The sequence below is a fragment of the Lycorma delicatula genome, chromosome 1, assembly GCF_047948215.1.
Source record: "Lycorma delicatula isolate Av1 chromosome 1, ASM4794821v1, whole genome shotgun sequence".
Taxonomy (NCBI): Eukaryota; Metazoa; Arthropoda; class Insecta; order Hemiptera; family Fulgoridae; genus Lycorma; species Lycorma delicatula.
Window position 1 is genome coordinate 51,883,717 of NC_134455.1, and position 15,243 is coordinate 51,898,959.

General features: G+C 31.2%; 1 protein-coding gene across 5 annotated transcripts in view; it reads right to left on the reverse strand.

The window, feature by feature from the left end:
- LOC142318192 (facilitated trehalose transporter Tret1-like) overlaps positions 1 to 15,243 on the reverse strand; it is an 80,935-nt gene that overhangs the window by 55,764 nt on the left and 9,928 nt on the right. For all 5 annotated transcript variants that reach the window (XM_075354772.1, XM_075354757.1, XM_075354748.1 and 2 more), the window contains exon 2: positions 8,157 to 8,271. In XM_075354772.1, coding sequence (XP_075210887.1) covers positions 8,157 to 8,271 — 115 coding nt within the window. The remainder of the gene's footprint in view (positions 1 to 8,156; positions 8,272 to 15,243) is intronic.

A 15,243-nucleotide genomic window follows, 5' to 3' on the forward strand; every position in this document is an offset into this window, starting at 1 on the left:
GGAGAGTTTTTTAATAATTATAACCTTTATTTTCGATTTGATTTTTTAGTTCTATGTGTTTAATTTTACTATCCGGGGTGGGGATTTTTGCACAACCCATCAGAGTTAGGCAAATTTTTATGCTTTCTTTATTCTATTATTTTATCTTTAATATTTTATCAACTTTGTCTGTGATATTAGTTTTGGGTTTTATTTTGCCTTCTTAGCTTGTTTTATTAAATTTTTATGATATGATTACGTTTACACCTTGTATAGCTTATTATTTTGGAGTTCTATTACCCTTTTAATAATAACTACCGGGCGATGATAACGCCCAAGCGTTTTTCGCCCACAAACAACCAAAAAAAAAAAAAAAAATTAGAAAGTAATGTTATATATTTAACAAAATTGGCTAAAACCTTTTCCATTTACAGCATGTCTCATCCACAACCCCCTTGTTTTTCTCTTTTCTTTCCTACCATTGGTAAAATGCGTGCTCAAAACCTATTTTCAGTCTTCTTAGTCAAACATCGACGGACCTTCAGAGTGATTTTCCTGTGAGTAATAACCTGGAAAAATTACTCAATTAAGAAATTAATGAGGGTTTTTTGAAGATTTCTCATAGGAAACTCAAATTTGGAGTCTGACATATGTGTGATCACTGAGGAGAATAGAAAAAAAAAAATCAATCCAGTAGAATGCCCAGTTAGACTGGAATAGGTTTTAGCTCAATTTTTTAATATGATTGTCCCCTTCCACATTTAGTTTTCTATTGCATTTTTTACGTGGTATTTACATTTCTCCCACTAATTCTTCTCTACACAGTCTATTTTTCAAAGTTAAAGCTTATTGAATTAGTTAATTTATAAATTCCTGTGATTAGAAGCCGAATTATCCTTTATCTGAGTTTATATGAGCTCAATTGAATTAGTTCATAATGGTAAGAGAGAATAATAAGACAGTTTAATATTGAGCTTTTCTTAATTTGTTTATTATAAATCTTTTTAAATTCTAACAATTAAATTGTTAAAAAATGGTCATCAATATGTATGTTTTGTGATCTAATAGCACTGGGTCTGATTGGTATTTGGATATTGTCTTATTTATGGAATGATAATTTGAATTTTCAAGACCTGTTACTGCACTTTCTTCTAAAAGGAGGCTGAGTCGTAACGAACCGTTTTTCGAAACTTTCACTATTCTTCTCTTCGCGATTGTCTCCACTTGTGCTACATAGTCTCCATCAAATGCTACTTCAATCCTGAAGCGAATTAAGAAATGAAACTTGAAGGCGCACCTTATTTTAAGTATACAATACTAACATGAAAGCCTATTTTGACGGAGATTTTATTCAGGATTTAATATTTCATTTAACCACGTTTCAATTAAAAACATAATTTTTTTACCTTTCCCCCTAAACTTTCCATTTTTTCCGAAATAAAGTCTTTTTCACCTTGTAATTTCATTTAAGTATATTATAAACCGATCTTGGGCTTTTTTCAAATACTCGAAACTACGAGTATAGTTTAAAAATCTGTGAAAAATTGGGTAAATCATTATTTTGGTCGTCTTTGTGAAGAACTTTATCAATTTTTAGCCACTCATTACGAGAAAAAATTAGCGGAAATTTTAAGTATTACAGATAATGCTTCAAAATCGTCAATATTGTCTACGATTTGTTTACGCTGTTTATTATTCCTAAGATATTAAAGTATTCGTAACGAATGTAGAGGATTTCCATGAGCTAACGATTGCTGATTATGGTAAAAGGGTTCATTAGTGTCAGTGGTTCAAGAATTGAGGATAAAATATTGAAATTGAAGAATTGAAAGGCAAAATTTCTATTTTAGTTTGTTTTTTACAGATGAAGCTGGTTCACCTTGGTGGGTATGTTAATAGTCAGAACTACCGGACCTGGGGTACTGAAAACCCGTACATATTTTTTTAAATCTTCCCTACATTCACAAAAAATAGGCGAATGGTTGCGGTTTCAAGGCGACGAATAATAAGACCCTAGTTTTTTTTTAAAAACTGTAGGTGCTGCTGTCTACCAAGAAGTTACCGTATTTATTCGAGTACCCCCCGCCACCGAATAAGCCCCGCATTTCGATTTTTTGGACTGAAAATCTAAAAAAGCTATATATCGGTATTTTAAAGTGCAACAGATATGATAAAAAAATACGAAAATATACAGAAAGTAAAGCATTTAATTCGTTCATTTAAATTACAATATTAATATTACATTAATAATTAATTACCGTAAGTACTAGTTTAGTTCAGAATCAGTAGGCCAGTAAAACGAAAAGAAAGTATCATGTTGAAAAGGATCATTTCAATACACTTTTTAATATGGTATTTTATTTTTAACTAATCACTGTTACTGTCAATGTCTGTAGAAGAGTTACCGGTAGTCTCCACGTCGCTCTGCCAAAGGTGATCGTCTTCACTACCATCAAGTTCATTAGATATTCCGCATTTTTTAAAAATTTTCCTTACTAATTCCGTGGAAATACCTTCCCAAACATCTTTTATCCAAACACAAATCCGGTTAAAATCTGGGCGTTTGATTCTTCCTGTAGCCGTGAGAAAGAAATTTTCATTAGTCATCCATTTACTGTACAGTTGTTTTAATGCAGATTTGAACGGTTTATTAATGCAGACATCTAGTGTTTGCAGTAGAGATGTCAATCCGCCTGGAATTATTAGTTGTCTGTCATACTCTTTTTTAATGTCTTCCACTTTATCAGTCGTATGCTCCGATAACTATCCATTACTAGCATACTGGTATTTTTTTATTAAGTAAATCTCCTGATCGCTTTTGCCACACACACCTGCTCCAATCTAAAATTGAGGTTTCGTCCATCCAACCTGATTCCTGTGCTCTGATAATAACTCCATTTACCTGTACGCGGTAGAAAGAGTTTTTCTTTTAAAAATAATGTACGAAGGTAATTTTGTTCCATCAGAAGGCATGCAAAGCATAACACTACACCTTTGTTTGTCATTACAACCAGTGCGAATCGTTACACTTTTTCACCTTTTTCGTGTACGATTTTGTCAAATGGCATTTCAAAATATACGGGGGTTTGATCAGCGTTTCCTATTTGAGAAGGCAAATAGCCCTTATCTTTTCCAAGATTTATTATGTATTTGTGAAAATGTAATATTTTTTGTTCATAAGCGTCTGGAAGTCGTTGAGAAGTGATCGTCTTTCGTCTTATTGACAAATCATTTCGTGCAAAAAAATTGTGTTATCCATCCACGGCTTGCTGTAAAATCAACTTTATTCAATTATTTAGCGATTTCACGCGAGCATATGATTGACACATATCTGTCGTGACAGCATAACCGCCTTTCCTTTTTCCCATAACAAAATCATTCAATTTGTTTTCTATGTCTGTGTATTTTGGTTTTAAGCCACGAAAAGCCCTTTTATTACCTGTGCCTTTCACCAGAAGTTGTTTCTTCTTACGCCAATCTCAAATGCAGCTTTCATCTACGTCAAATTTTCTTCCTGCCACTCGATTTCCATTTTTTCAGCCTCTTCTATAACGCGCAGTTTTTCATTTACTGTAAAAGATCCTAGGCGTTGTCCTTTTGTACTCATTGTAATGCCGTAATTAAAATAAATCATCGTATTAAACTTTACAAGATAAACTAATTAGATAAAATGCACGTAACCGTCCACATATACAAACAGTACAATGACTATCGCGAATAGACAAGACGACGATGGGTAACTGATACTGTAACTGTAGTGTCATTAGAACCGGATGCAGCCTATACAGAATGAATCGGTTTCATAAAAATACCGTAACTTTGTTCCTATCGATAATATGAACAGGATGTTAATAATTAAGGATATATTCTGTATAAGCGGCATCCGGTATTGATAAACGAAAGCCTAATGTAACTATATTTATGTGATTGAATTTAGGTACTTCTTAGAAAACTTTTACTTTACATAAATTATCCTGGCGAAAGGCTATGTTTCAAGTAAGCCCCGCACCCTTATTTTTTCTCTCCAATTCCAAGAAAAAAAGTGCGGGGGTACTCGAATAAATACGGTATTCAACAGTTTATAGCCTTACTGAAAGAGGCCAAGCGTGACTGCTGGTTGCAATAGGACAGCGCCACTTGACGTACAGCTCGTTTTACTATGGGGATACTACAGGATTTTTTCAGTGGAAGAATCATTTCTAAAGGAGTGTGTTTTGTGCTATACTTCAGTAAACCGTAAAACATTAATCGTAAACTGTAGACGTTACACTTACTAAACGTTTCCGTGAAAAACTGTTTGTAACGTGAGGAGATTTGTTGGAAAGTCGGATTTAAGTTTCGACGACTACAATACCGCCATTAATGAAAGCAGTAATCAATTTTTTTCCGGGATAAACGAACAGAATGGAATCTGTATTTTGTTACAACAGGCTTGTCTTTTTTAAAAACTGGATTATTATGAAGTTAGTTCTGTCTTTTTTTTTTAGACTGAGAGTGAATACTATTAGCTACAATCTCTTCCGTCTAGATGATTCATTTAATACAATCTTTGATCAATTTATTATTTATTTCTTGTTACATTCGTACGCTAACATAACCGTTCAAATTTATTCTTTTCCTTATTATTTTTTAATGCTGGTATAAAAATCTGTCCCGTAACCAGTTCAGGACTCTGAAGAATGTTTAATCTTATCGATATGATTATGTAATTATATTTTACGAGTATATTGCTTTTCCTTGTCGGTAAAACGGTATAAAGGAACGAGATTGAGAATTAAGAATTATTTATAATCGTAGAATATTAATTTAAAATATTTAGGAAATACAATTACGATATAATCTTTTTTCAGATAAAATTTAATAGAACCGATGTTCATTCATTACAATGAAGTGCAGTGCAACGTGAAACAAAGATCGATTTTAATAAAATGTGATTGCAACAATTATTTAAATATATCTAAAACTATTATACAATTTATTAAAGTTATTCCACGTTTACGCACGTTTAATTTTTAATTATCACTTTTATAAATCATATAAAAATATTTTCATAATACAATGTTGTACATCACGGATGATAAAATTAATTTTCAGTCGCTATTTATAAAAAACAAAGAAAAGGTTTTATAGTTTGTGTCAGACGTATAAAGGAACTATATTCAGAGGTTTATTAGCTGCATCAAACGGAGTCACATTAAAGCATGACGTTATGTTTTTCTGGTATTTATGAGCTTTTTAAAGGGTTTAAAAAACCAAGACAGTTACACAGGAATTTTGAAATACAACAAAACAGTATGAGAGCTGTTAAGGTATCCCGCGGTAATATATATTTTACCATTAATTTTCACTCGTTTGTTATAAAAATTATTAGTGATAACTTGTTTAACTCTTTCTTTCTACTTTTTCTTCTTATTTTGACCAGATTATTTTCATAGTTTTACAGTTATTATTGGTAGTTTTTTCTGAAAACTAAGTTTTCTGAAATTAAGGTTTACTGTATGCTTCTAGCTTTTTACGACGTTGTTCTCAAAGATGTTCGAGCGTATATAATTTCTTATTAAACCGATAATTTCGAGAATTGAGGCTCTGTTATGTTTATATTTATATTTACCGTATCTTGATCATTTGGTGACCGCAAAGACCTAATTGTATCAGTAAAATCATCAGCATGCTATTAACTCCAACCAACGAATTCTTCTCGGTGGTAACCTACGTAAAAATTGGAAGCGAACTCGTTACAGTCTGTCTTCTTCAATTTACAAATTACAGTTATGGTTAAATTAATTTTCCATGATAGACATTAATTTTTGATGTTGTAGAAAATGAAGGCACTTCATTTAGAGATTAAAACCAAAAGCTTTTACTTAATGCTAGTTGACACCCGTGATGGTAATTCATCGGTACTAGTAAAAAATAATAAAATCTAGATGTCCGGTTTCAAAACAATAAATCTTTTCCCGTAACAAAATGACCCATTCAGAAGGATATCCATTCACATAAAAATCAAAAAGTAATCTTTCTTTCAAATATAGTAACTTAGATTAACGGGATGGAAAATGAACGATCTTAAATCGAATTTATTAATTTTACTCCGGGCGTTGCCCTGGCGGGCGGTGTCTTGGAAAGGGATTATTAGGTGTCAAAAATTGATTACCTGTTGTATAAAAATATTTTTTTTGAATGCTGAAAATTGATATAACGAAAGTTAAATTAGAAATTTAACTCTAGAATTTGTTTGCAGCCTGCTCTTTAGGCCATTCACTCACGTATAAAATTTTTATACGTTAAATTCATCAAATTAAAATTTTTAATTTGAAGCTTATGATTTTCAGAATCTTATATATCACTATCAAAGCTTGTTATCAAATGCGTTCTTAGATACCATCCTAAAATTATATTTTACATTTTAGTGCGTATAATTTAAGAGTGGTTTTTTAATTTTTTTTTTACGTATGTTTTATTTTCTACTTTTTAGTCTTCATAAGTTTATACTTTACAGTTGCGCTAGCGCACAGGTTTGAGCGCATTTAGCGAAAGATCGGATCGGTACGTTTTACGGTGGGTGAGTTCAATCAAAACATAGGGCTAAACGATTTAATTTCCGGATAACCAAGATCCGGTCGATCACGAGTGTATCCGATGCGTTAAACAGTTAGCGGTCGACTTGCTGATACGTACGTCGTTTGAATCGTGAAAATCAGACGAGCGGTTGCGGAAATATGGCACCCATCGCACCCTCTCCCCAATTTCCAAACGGTGTCCCGGGGACACTTCAAAATATTATCATCCGACGGATACCACTGAGAATGGATGGGATGTTGTCGAGGGGGGTTTAAGAATTTTTTAGAACGCTAGGACCTACTGTTTTCGAGATATTTGCGATTTTCGCCCGGAAATTCGGATCCGGTTAAAAAGTACTAAATTTTCCAAAACTTCGATTTATAATAATATAACAATTGTACACCAGACATGTACTAACGAATCGGTATTTTCCGCTAGTGACCAGTACATTCCGGTGCTAAGCTAAAAGGGGGGGGGGCGCACACACACACACATACATACATACATACAAATACCGTTTAGTAGGGTGGGATTTTCTTTTATATATATATATGGGCTCAATATTTATTTATGTACGAATAATAAACCGTCAATTTTAAGTAGCAACCCTTTATCTTTCAAATCAATTGTTTACAAATATTTCGTATTACTATGTCAATATCGTATCCATTATGTGAATCTTAATTTTTCGTTTTAAATCTTATCCTCTCTCTTAAACTCCTGCGGCTGGGATTATACGTTAATTCAACAAAAATATTACGTATTATTAAAATAAATTTAACGGCCTGTAATGCACGGTTAATTAGGCCACTAAACAATTATTTCTTACGAATGATAATAATGTGTTGACTTAGTATTTTTATATCGATACATTATAAGAGAGATTAGAAGAGAATTTATTTTATGCTAACGTAAATCTACCTACGTGGTAGATCGCTCACATCCGTTCTGATTTTTCATATTGGCGTGTACCCGCCCACTTTCATTTTTCATATTCCGTAAAATAAATTTATTTAGAGCATGAAATCAGTAAGTTTTATTTTGATAAAGGACCAACTTTAAAAAAAATGTTTGGATACGTTTTTAAATCCCGTCTAAAAGATTTTAATAGAACCATTAACGTATGTGTTTTTAAGATGTTTGTTTTATAAGGGTTTGAAAAACATTATGTTTCCTTCAATAATCATTATTCACATTCTAATGGAATTTTGCCTCCCATAAAAACTGTATTTAACTATTATTTGGATTAAATTGACTTTTTCAGGAACAGATGCATATTCAACCGTATGCAGTATGGAATTTACAGTATGAGACCGGCGGAATTCCTTTCTAAATATAAATGATGTGCAGTTCAAGAATATTGAAGCTTCTTTCGCACGACCGGTTTAACGACCTTACTACAAAACTAGGATGTCTGAAATAGTTTCACATGATTAAATGACCGTGCAATCGCAGCTATCGGATGGCTACTCATCAGTAGGGGGCGGTTTTGTTCCGAAACTCGTAATACCCGGAATATCAATTCCAGTCTGTACCAGAGCGTATGAAAGAGTAAATCACTCATAACACAAAACCTTACACCAGTAAGATAAAAAAGAAATGAAAGTTGTACATACCTAATATTGCAGCTTGATACTGGCGATATTTAGCACCTTCATTTCTATTGCTAATCGCTTCTTCATCCTCTTCCACCATATGGGAGTAACCTCCAGATCCGCTCATGATTAGTAGCTGTTTGAAAGCAAAGATCTGGATAAAACTTTGTTCTTTAACACACAAAATAGGAAGTTATACTTAAGTCTAAACGGTTAACTAAGGGTTGATTTTGAAACTACAGATTCTATGTTTATCGCTTGCACTTAACAAGATGGTTGTATGCTCTATAGCACCAAGCCCAAAAAATACTTTCTGCACATTTTTCAAAAGTATAAAATAGAAGTAACATAAATTTTACAGATTTATTGCGTTTGTAATTCGGTTAAATTAATTAGTAACTATTGCTATTGATCGATCATTTATCATTTATAATTAAATTTTTTTGGATTTTTTTCCACAGTATGATTCTAAACACTGGAATTTAACATGATTGACTGTCCTTTCGGATAAGTTCATGCAATAAATTTTTAACCAACTTCGCATTATTAAGCTGACTTGAAATATTCAGCAGTTTAGATTCTAGTGACTATGTATGGTAATCGATCGCTATTGATATGAATTAGTTGATAGTTAATAAAATCTTGATAAAATTGACTTTTTATATGGAAAACACAGTAAAACACACTATTTTTTGGAATAGCTTCAGAACCGCTGCTGGCAATCCGACTCTTTTCTTTCTTTTTTGTCTCCGGGAATTACCGTTCAGGTATTACTTCGGTGGATGAATAAGGATGATGTATATATGTACGAGTGTAAATGAAGTGTAGTCTTGTACAATTACAGTCGACCGTTCCTGAGATGTGTGGTTAATTAAAACCCAACCACCAAAGAACACCGGTATCCACGATCTAGTATTCAAATCCGTATACAAGTAACTGACTTTACTAGGACTTGAACTCTTGACTTCCAAATCAGCTGATTTGGGAAGACGCATTCACCGCTAGATCAACACGGTGGATTTGGCGATCCGACTCCATAACACTCTAACGTTACGGGCGAGGGATCGGATTGGAGGTACAAGCAAAACTGTTGTACTTGAAAGCTTTCAATACGGACCTTCGATTACGCCATTCTGTCGATAATCTGCCAGAAACCTTCAATCCTAATCCTTGCTGTTTATAAATATTTCAATCGTCATATAATAAAAATATCTTAGTTTTCTAAAAAGCTATGATACGAAAGTTTCTCTATTCTTAACCGATTATTTAGTAAATAAAATAATCGTTAAGGTAAATGGCTGCAATTTTTATTTATTAGAAATGGATATTTTTGCAATATATTTGCTAGGAAGTAAAAAACAAGACTACAATAATCACAGAATCAAGGTGTAATGAGTTTTTCGATTATCATTATATTTTTTTATTTGAGACGCACAACCTAGGTTTCTTCTATTTAACGAATTTTTCTATATTTTCTCGTAAGACTATTTTCGCTTAAAATTATTATAAAAATCTTTTTTACCTCTAAAATAACTAACATATGACAAGAATGACAATTATTATCGTGCGATCTTATGAAATTATGTAGGAATGTGTGAATAATGAATATAATTCATGAAAAAATGAAATTCCACGGTGATATACCACTTCCCCGATTACTTTTCTCTGAAGTCCGATAGACTAAATTTTTTCCCCTTATTGATTTTTCAAGTAAGCGGTACTCAAGAATAGTTTTCACTTTTACATATTTGTTTTAAGAGCTGATTAAAAACACAGATTAAGATTAAGAGCAGATTAAGAACACGTTTTTTATTTGGGTGGTTTATTTAAGTGGTCGAAGTTTATCTATTTAAATAAAACTTTTTGGTTTCCACCCGACCGAATAAAAATTTACCTTTAAATTTTTATTTGGATAAAAATGAAAAAAGTTGCCGACGTTAACTTAAGCATTTTCTTCAGGTATTACTTCGAAGGATGAATAAGGATGATGAACTTTTTTTCGTACGTTGAATAACAATAATATTATAACGATCATTACCAATTCACGTTTCATTAACTGAGCGTGTAAAAAGTCGATGTTATTATTTAATTAGTTTTTTGATCTTTCAAGTCCGCTCTTCAAATTAATCGGTTTCGTTGATTTTTATCTTACTTTGCAGAGGAAGTTTTTGTTCTGATAGTGCCGTTATATATTTCTTGTTGACTGAAGTGGAAGATTTTAAATGAAATATTGTACTTCCATATAGATAATTTGAAGATGTTGATTTTAATAGTTTAGCATTTTTTTTTTTTTATGAAGTGTTGGTTTATTATTGCATAGTGGTATATAACGGGATTTTATTTCGATAATCAAAGAATATTCACGAAAAAACTTAAAAAAATTAGTCGGCAAACTTGAGTAAAAAGACAAGACTTGACTCTCCTATTCCAGATAACCTTAGTTCACGCTCTGTAAAAAAGATAACTCTTAAATTTTACATTACAAAATGTTTTTAAGCTTTAAATTCTTTGTCGGTAATATAACCCGGTTAATACAGGAGGGTTAATCCGAACATTTCATGTTCGAATCAGGATTACGGTGCGATAGCTGCATTAAAAAGTATACTTACACGATAACTCGGTTGGTTGAACCTAATTGTCAGTTGAAGGTAATTGTCGGCTAATACAATAATTCCTGTTCAAAAATAATAGTTTTATCGCGTAATATATACGTGAATTTTACGTATTATAATATTTTATACGTAATGGATAAACTCAAACTTTGGAAAAATCCAGAGTTGAAAAGTTTAAATATTTACTAAAAAAATATTTAGTTATTCAACAAAACGGTTTTAAAAAAATGGCCATCCATGTAAGGATGGCGGGAATAACTTAAGAGATTTACAAAAAATATTTTTTTTAACGAAAAAATAAGACATTATTACACAGAAATGCATTTTCGAATCGGAATATTTAACTCTACTTAGTAAAAGAGAAAAAGAACGATTAGAAAAAGGAAAAAGAAGAATTTATAATCTTTTTGAGGACTTTTGGAAGAAAACTATTCGCGGAGAATAAAATTAGTTCCGAAGTAAACAAGAAATAAAAATCTGATTCGATAAGAAAGAAAAGATTAATATTTTACGGGCGCTTTCAAAAATGGATAAAAATAGTTCGAAAAAGAAAATATTCGATTTCTTTAAAAACAGGAAAAAACGAATTAACTTGCTTCTCAAAACTCGGAAAAGACTGGAGAGAAAAATAGAAGAAATCCAGTACAGAGGAATTTTTAAGCAAAATTTCAAAAATTGAAAGGTTTGTAAGGCAAAATAAAAAAAACCTAGAATTATATAATATCCATGATGGGGAGAAAGAAAGAAACGATACAGTGAAATGAAGGAATATTGGAAAAAGAGAAAACAACAGGATAAGGTGAAATAACAGTTGTAATACGTGATAATATAGTGTGTAAATCGTATTTTGTAATAGTGGCTAAATCAAATAGAAAATGTAGTAAATTTTAATCGATTAAAAAGTAAATGGCGACCGATATAATTATTGTATTCCTTTACTTTAATTAAAATTTAATTTTACGGAAAAATATAAACAGATTAACATATTTTCTACTTTTATGAAAGGAAATCTATCTGTAGTCCTCATTAAATTCATGAATATAAAAAAATAAGTAAGACATGAAATAAGAGTACATAAATTAAGACGCATTTTCAAAATTAACTTTTGAAAACTAACATTTTTTGAGAGGGAGAAAGTAAATGCGACCATAGTATTTTACATTTATCTTGAAGAAAGTGTTTTTAAGGTTTAAATTCACTGGCTATGATATACTGCGATTAATGTATTATGAAATTTAACTAAATGAGTTATGCTTAAATGTTAGGATCATTTAAAATTTAGGATTAAGATTGCGAGGTATTATGGTTTTCTACTTTTTACTAAATACATATGATCTTGACAAGTGTCAAGATCCACGAATCTCAAACGACAAAACACAAAAAAATAATTAGAAATAAAAATTATTACGGCTTTATTATTTGTGATAATATTGTAGACGCATTTGTAAACATACTTTTAAGAACGCTACCTACGGATCCCTATTCAATAAATCTGCACAAGTTGTATGATGACTTTCGGAGTAGCTAGTGAATCAGTCGGTCAATTGAATCTGAATTAGTCTACTTGTTTACAAGTAGGTACTATCTAATGTCGACATCTAAAATCGACAGAATACATTTGTATTAGATTATTTTATGTCGAAATAATAAGCTTTTTTACTATAATCCCCAAAAAAACGTATGGAGTCGCTAAATCCCGTAAAGTGGTTTCTGATTAGAAATGGCATGTCAGAGAATTTCAAGTCGGAAAGAAACGTTAGACCTTACACGGGTCGTTTTAATAATCAAACAGATTATTAACGAATCACTTATTGGTAATTTGAAAACTGTCAAATCCATAGTTGACAGTTTTTTTTTTTTATTCGACTGAAAGTAGTAAGAGTAGTATATTTCTGAACAACACATTATAACTTATAATTCAGTTGTGATTGGGGTACGGCTGGAATTGACCCCAATGACGTGGGTTTTTCCCATTCTAATCTGTAGACAGATGGATGAAGAAATACTAGACCCTTTATGTTTGAATTCTTGAGTAACTAACTTTGAACTAACCAACTGTTTGACGTTTTAGATGACTTGTCAAACGGAGCCTGAGCATACTTCAGAGTCATTTACTGCACTCAACTATCCTAAAAGTAAGTCTGCAATCCCAGAAAGACGCAGGAAATAATATTGAGTATTAAATTTATTGATCGATTCATTGATTTCTTAATTTCCTCTGTTTACGATTTTGGAGTTAATTTTGAAAGGCTCCTTTATGTTACCGACCAAAGTGAATATAAAAAAGTTAAATTTTTTTTCAATAATTTTTTTTTTACTGATGAATTAATTCACCACAGAAGCTCACAAAGAAGCTTGTACTTGGGTGTGTGAAAGTGGAAATATGTAGCGTATGGAAAATGCTATGCCAGACCGGGAATTGGAACCCTGGACCTCCAGATGAAAGGCCGAGCGCTAACACTTCGCCACGGAGATCGGCTTGTTTACCTTTATTATAAGTACCAGCTAAGGTACTGATGAAGGTTAACCTTCATAGGTTAACCTTCACCTTAGCTAAGGTACTAACCTATGAAGGTTTACTGATTAACATTAAGGTTTTCATCCTAATTTTTATTTCTTTGATTCGAGTTATTGCTTTCTGTTGATGTTTTACTTAAAAGGTGAGAATTTATTAGTAAGATTAACGATTCTTCTGAATTATCCGTACTGAATTAAAATAAAATGGCTTGGTAAGACACTAATAAATAATGTCGTTATTTCAATATTTCTATAAAAAAGCAAAAAATATTAATATCTTTATTAAGAACTAAAATCCATAACTTGAATCACCACTGAGGTAAAAAAGTTGAGTTCTTGACATTGTCTTATTCTGAAGTCTTTATTTTGTAAATAAATGAAAATTTATTTTGTACAAAATTCAAGCCGTACCAGGCTTGCTAGCCATAGCGGTAATCATCTTTTTCTTTAACATAATTTTTCCTCGCAGTGGAAGGGCTCGCAGACTATTTACACATAGATCCCCGGTCCAAAATCGGGTACACATCTGAAATTCATTGTTAAATCAAACTCGCCTAACAAACAAAAAATGAAAAAGTAATACTCACCAATTTTATGTTTTTTCACAACTTTCATTTTGTACTTTAAATCGGGGAATATTGTAACAGCGAATACCAAACGAATTGTGACATATCCAACATTATGTTATATGTTATTAAGTAACGTGCTTACAAATTATCAGCAACACATATTTAGACTTATAGATTTGTGGTTACTTGATAAAAAAATATACTTTTCTAAAACAAGGAATTCTCTTTATACGCTTTATTCCTTTGAAATTCATGTAAAAATCGATCGTTAAAAAAAGTAAATAATAGAAAATACTTTCTCTGAAAATAATCATGCCAGTAAATATGGATCTTGATTGTTTTATTAGAATTAATATTAATTCACTATCTTACAAAATGATAGAATTTTCCAATTAAATTCGCGCTGCCGGCGATTCTGATTTTTTATCGATATCATCAGCCATGAAATTAAAATTTACTCTGTAACTCAAATCAAGTTTCGTCTCTCTTGCATCTATAAGTCAATGAATATCATATTTTAAAAATAAAAGTCATTTAACGGGGTGTTTGTTTACCAATATTTCAAAGAAATGTACGGTATTACTTTCGGTTGCACGGTGGGATTGTAAGGTGGAATTGAAATTTTTTTAAATTTTGAGGTATGAACAATACGAATATACTATTCACTTAAAATGTAATTTCCTTTGTATATATATATATATATATATATATATAGGCCCGTGTATAAACTTTGTGGCCGGAATATCTCAAAAACTACTCGATTAATTACATTGAAATTTAGATATGCTGTAGTAGTTTGTATGAAGTTGTGCATGTCAAAATTTGATGAAGATTGGTTGGGTCGTTCTTCAGTTACGCTCAATTTAATGTCGGCAACAGACAACATAACCTCAAATTGAGGTTATATTGACTTTGTATTTGTGTATTTTTATTATGCAGTGAGTACAGTGGTGATTAATTTCGAATTTGATGCTTACGTGTAGGTCTACTCGCTATTTTTAATTATTTCATCAGTTGCTATTATAATAATTTAATTTTTTTATAAACAGAAAATATTAATAAAAAAAAGAATTATACCAAATATTTCATTTAAAATTGTATTATTTTACTTATTTAAACGTAAAGCAATATTATAATGTAATGCATTAAACATGTTATTTAATTTGCAATAAAACATTTTTATTTAGCCTCTAATATATTTTAATTTAATTTACTTAATATATTTTATAATATAAAAATATGTATTTATAATGAAAATTGAACCTCTATAAAATTATTTTTATCGTCTTCTAAAGACGTATTTAAAATGAAAGATTAGATTCTAAAAAGTTATGACGAGCGCCTGTTTGGATTAGTAAAATAAATTTGAGGGAATGTTTTTGCTTTGGATAATAGCAGCGTAATAACATT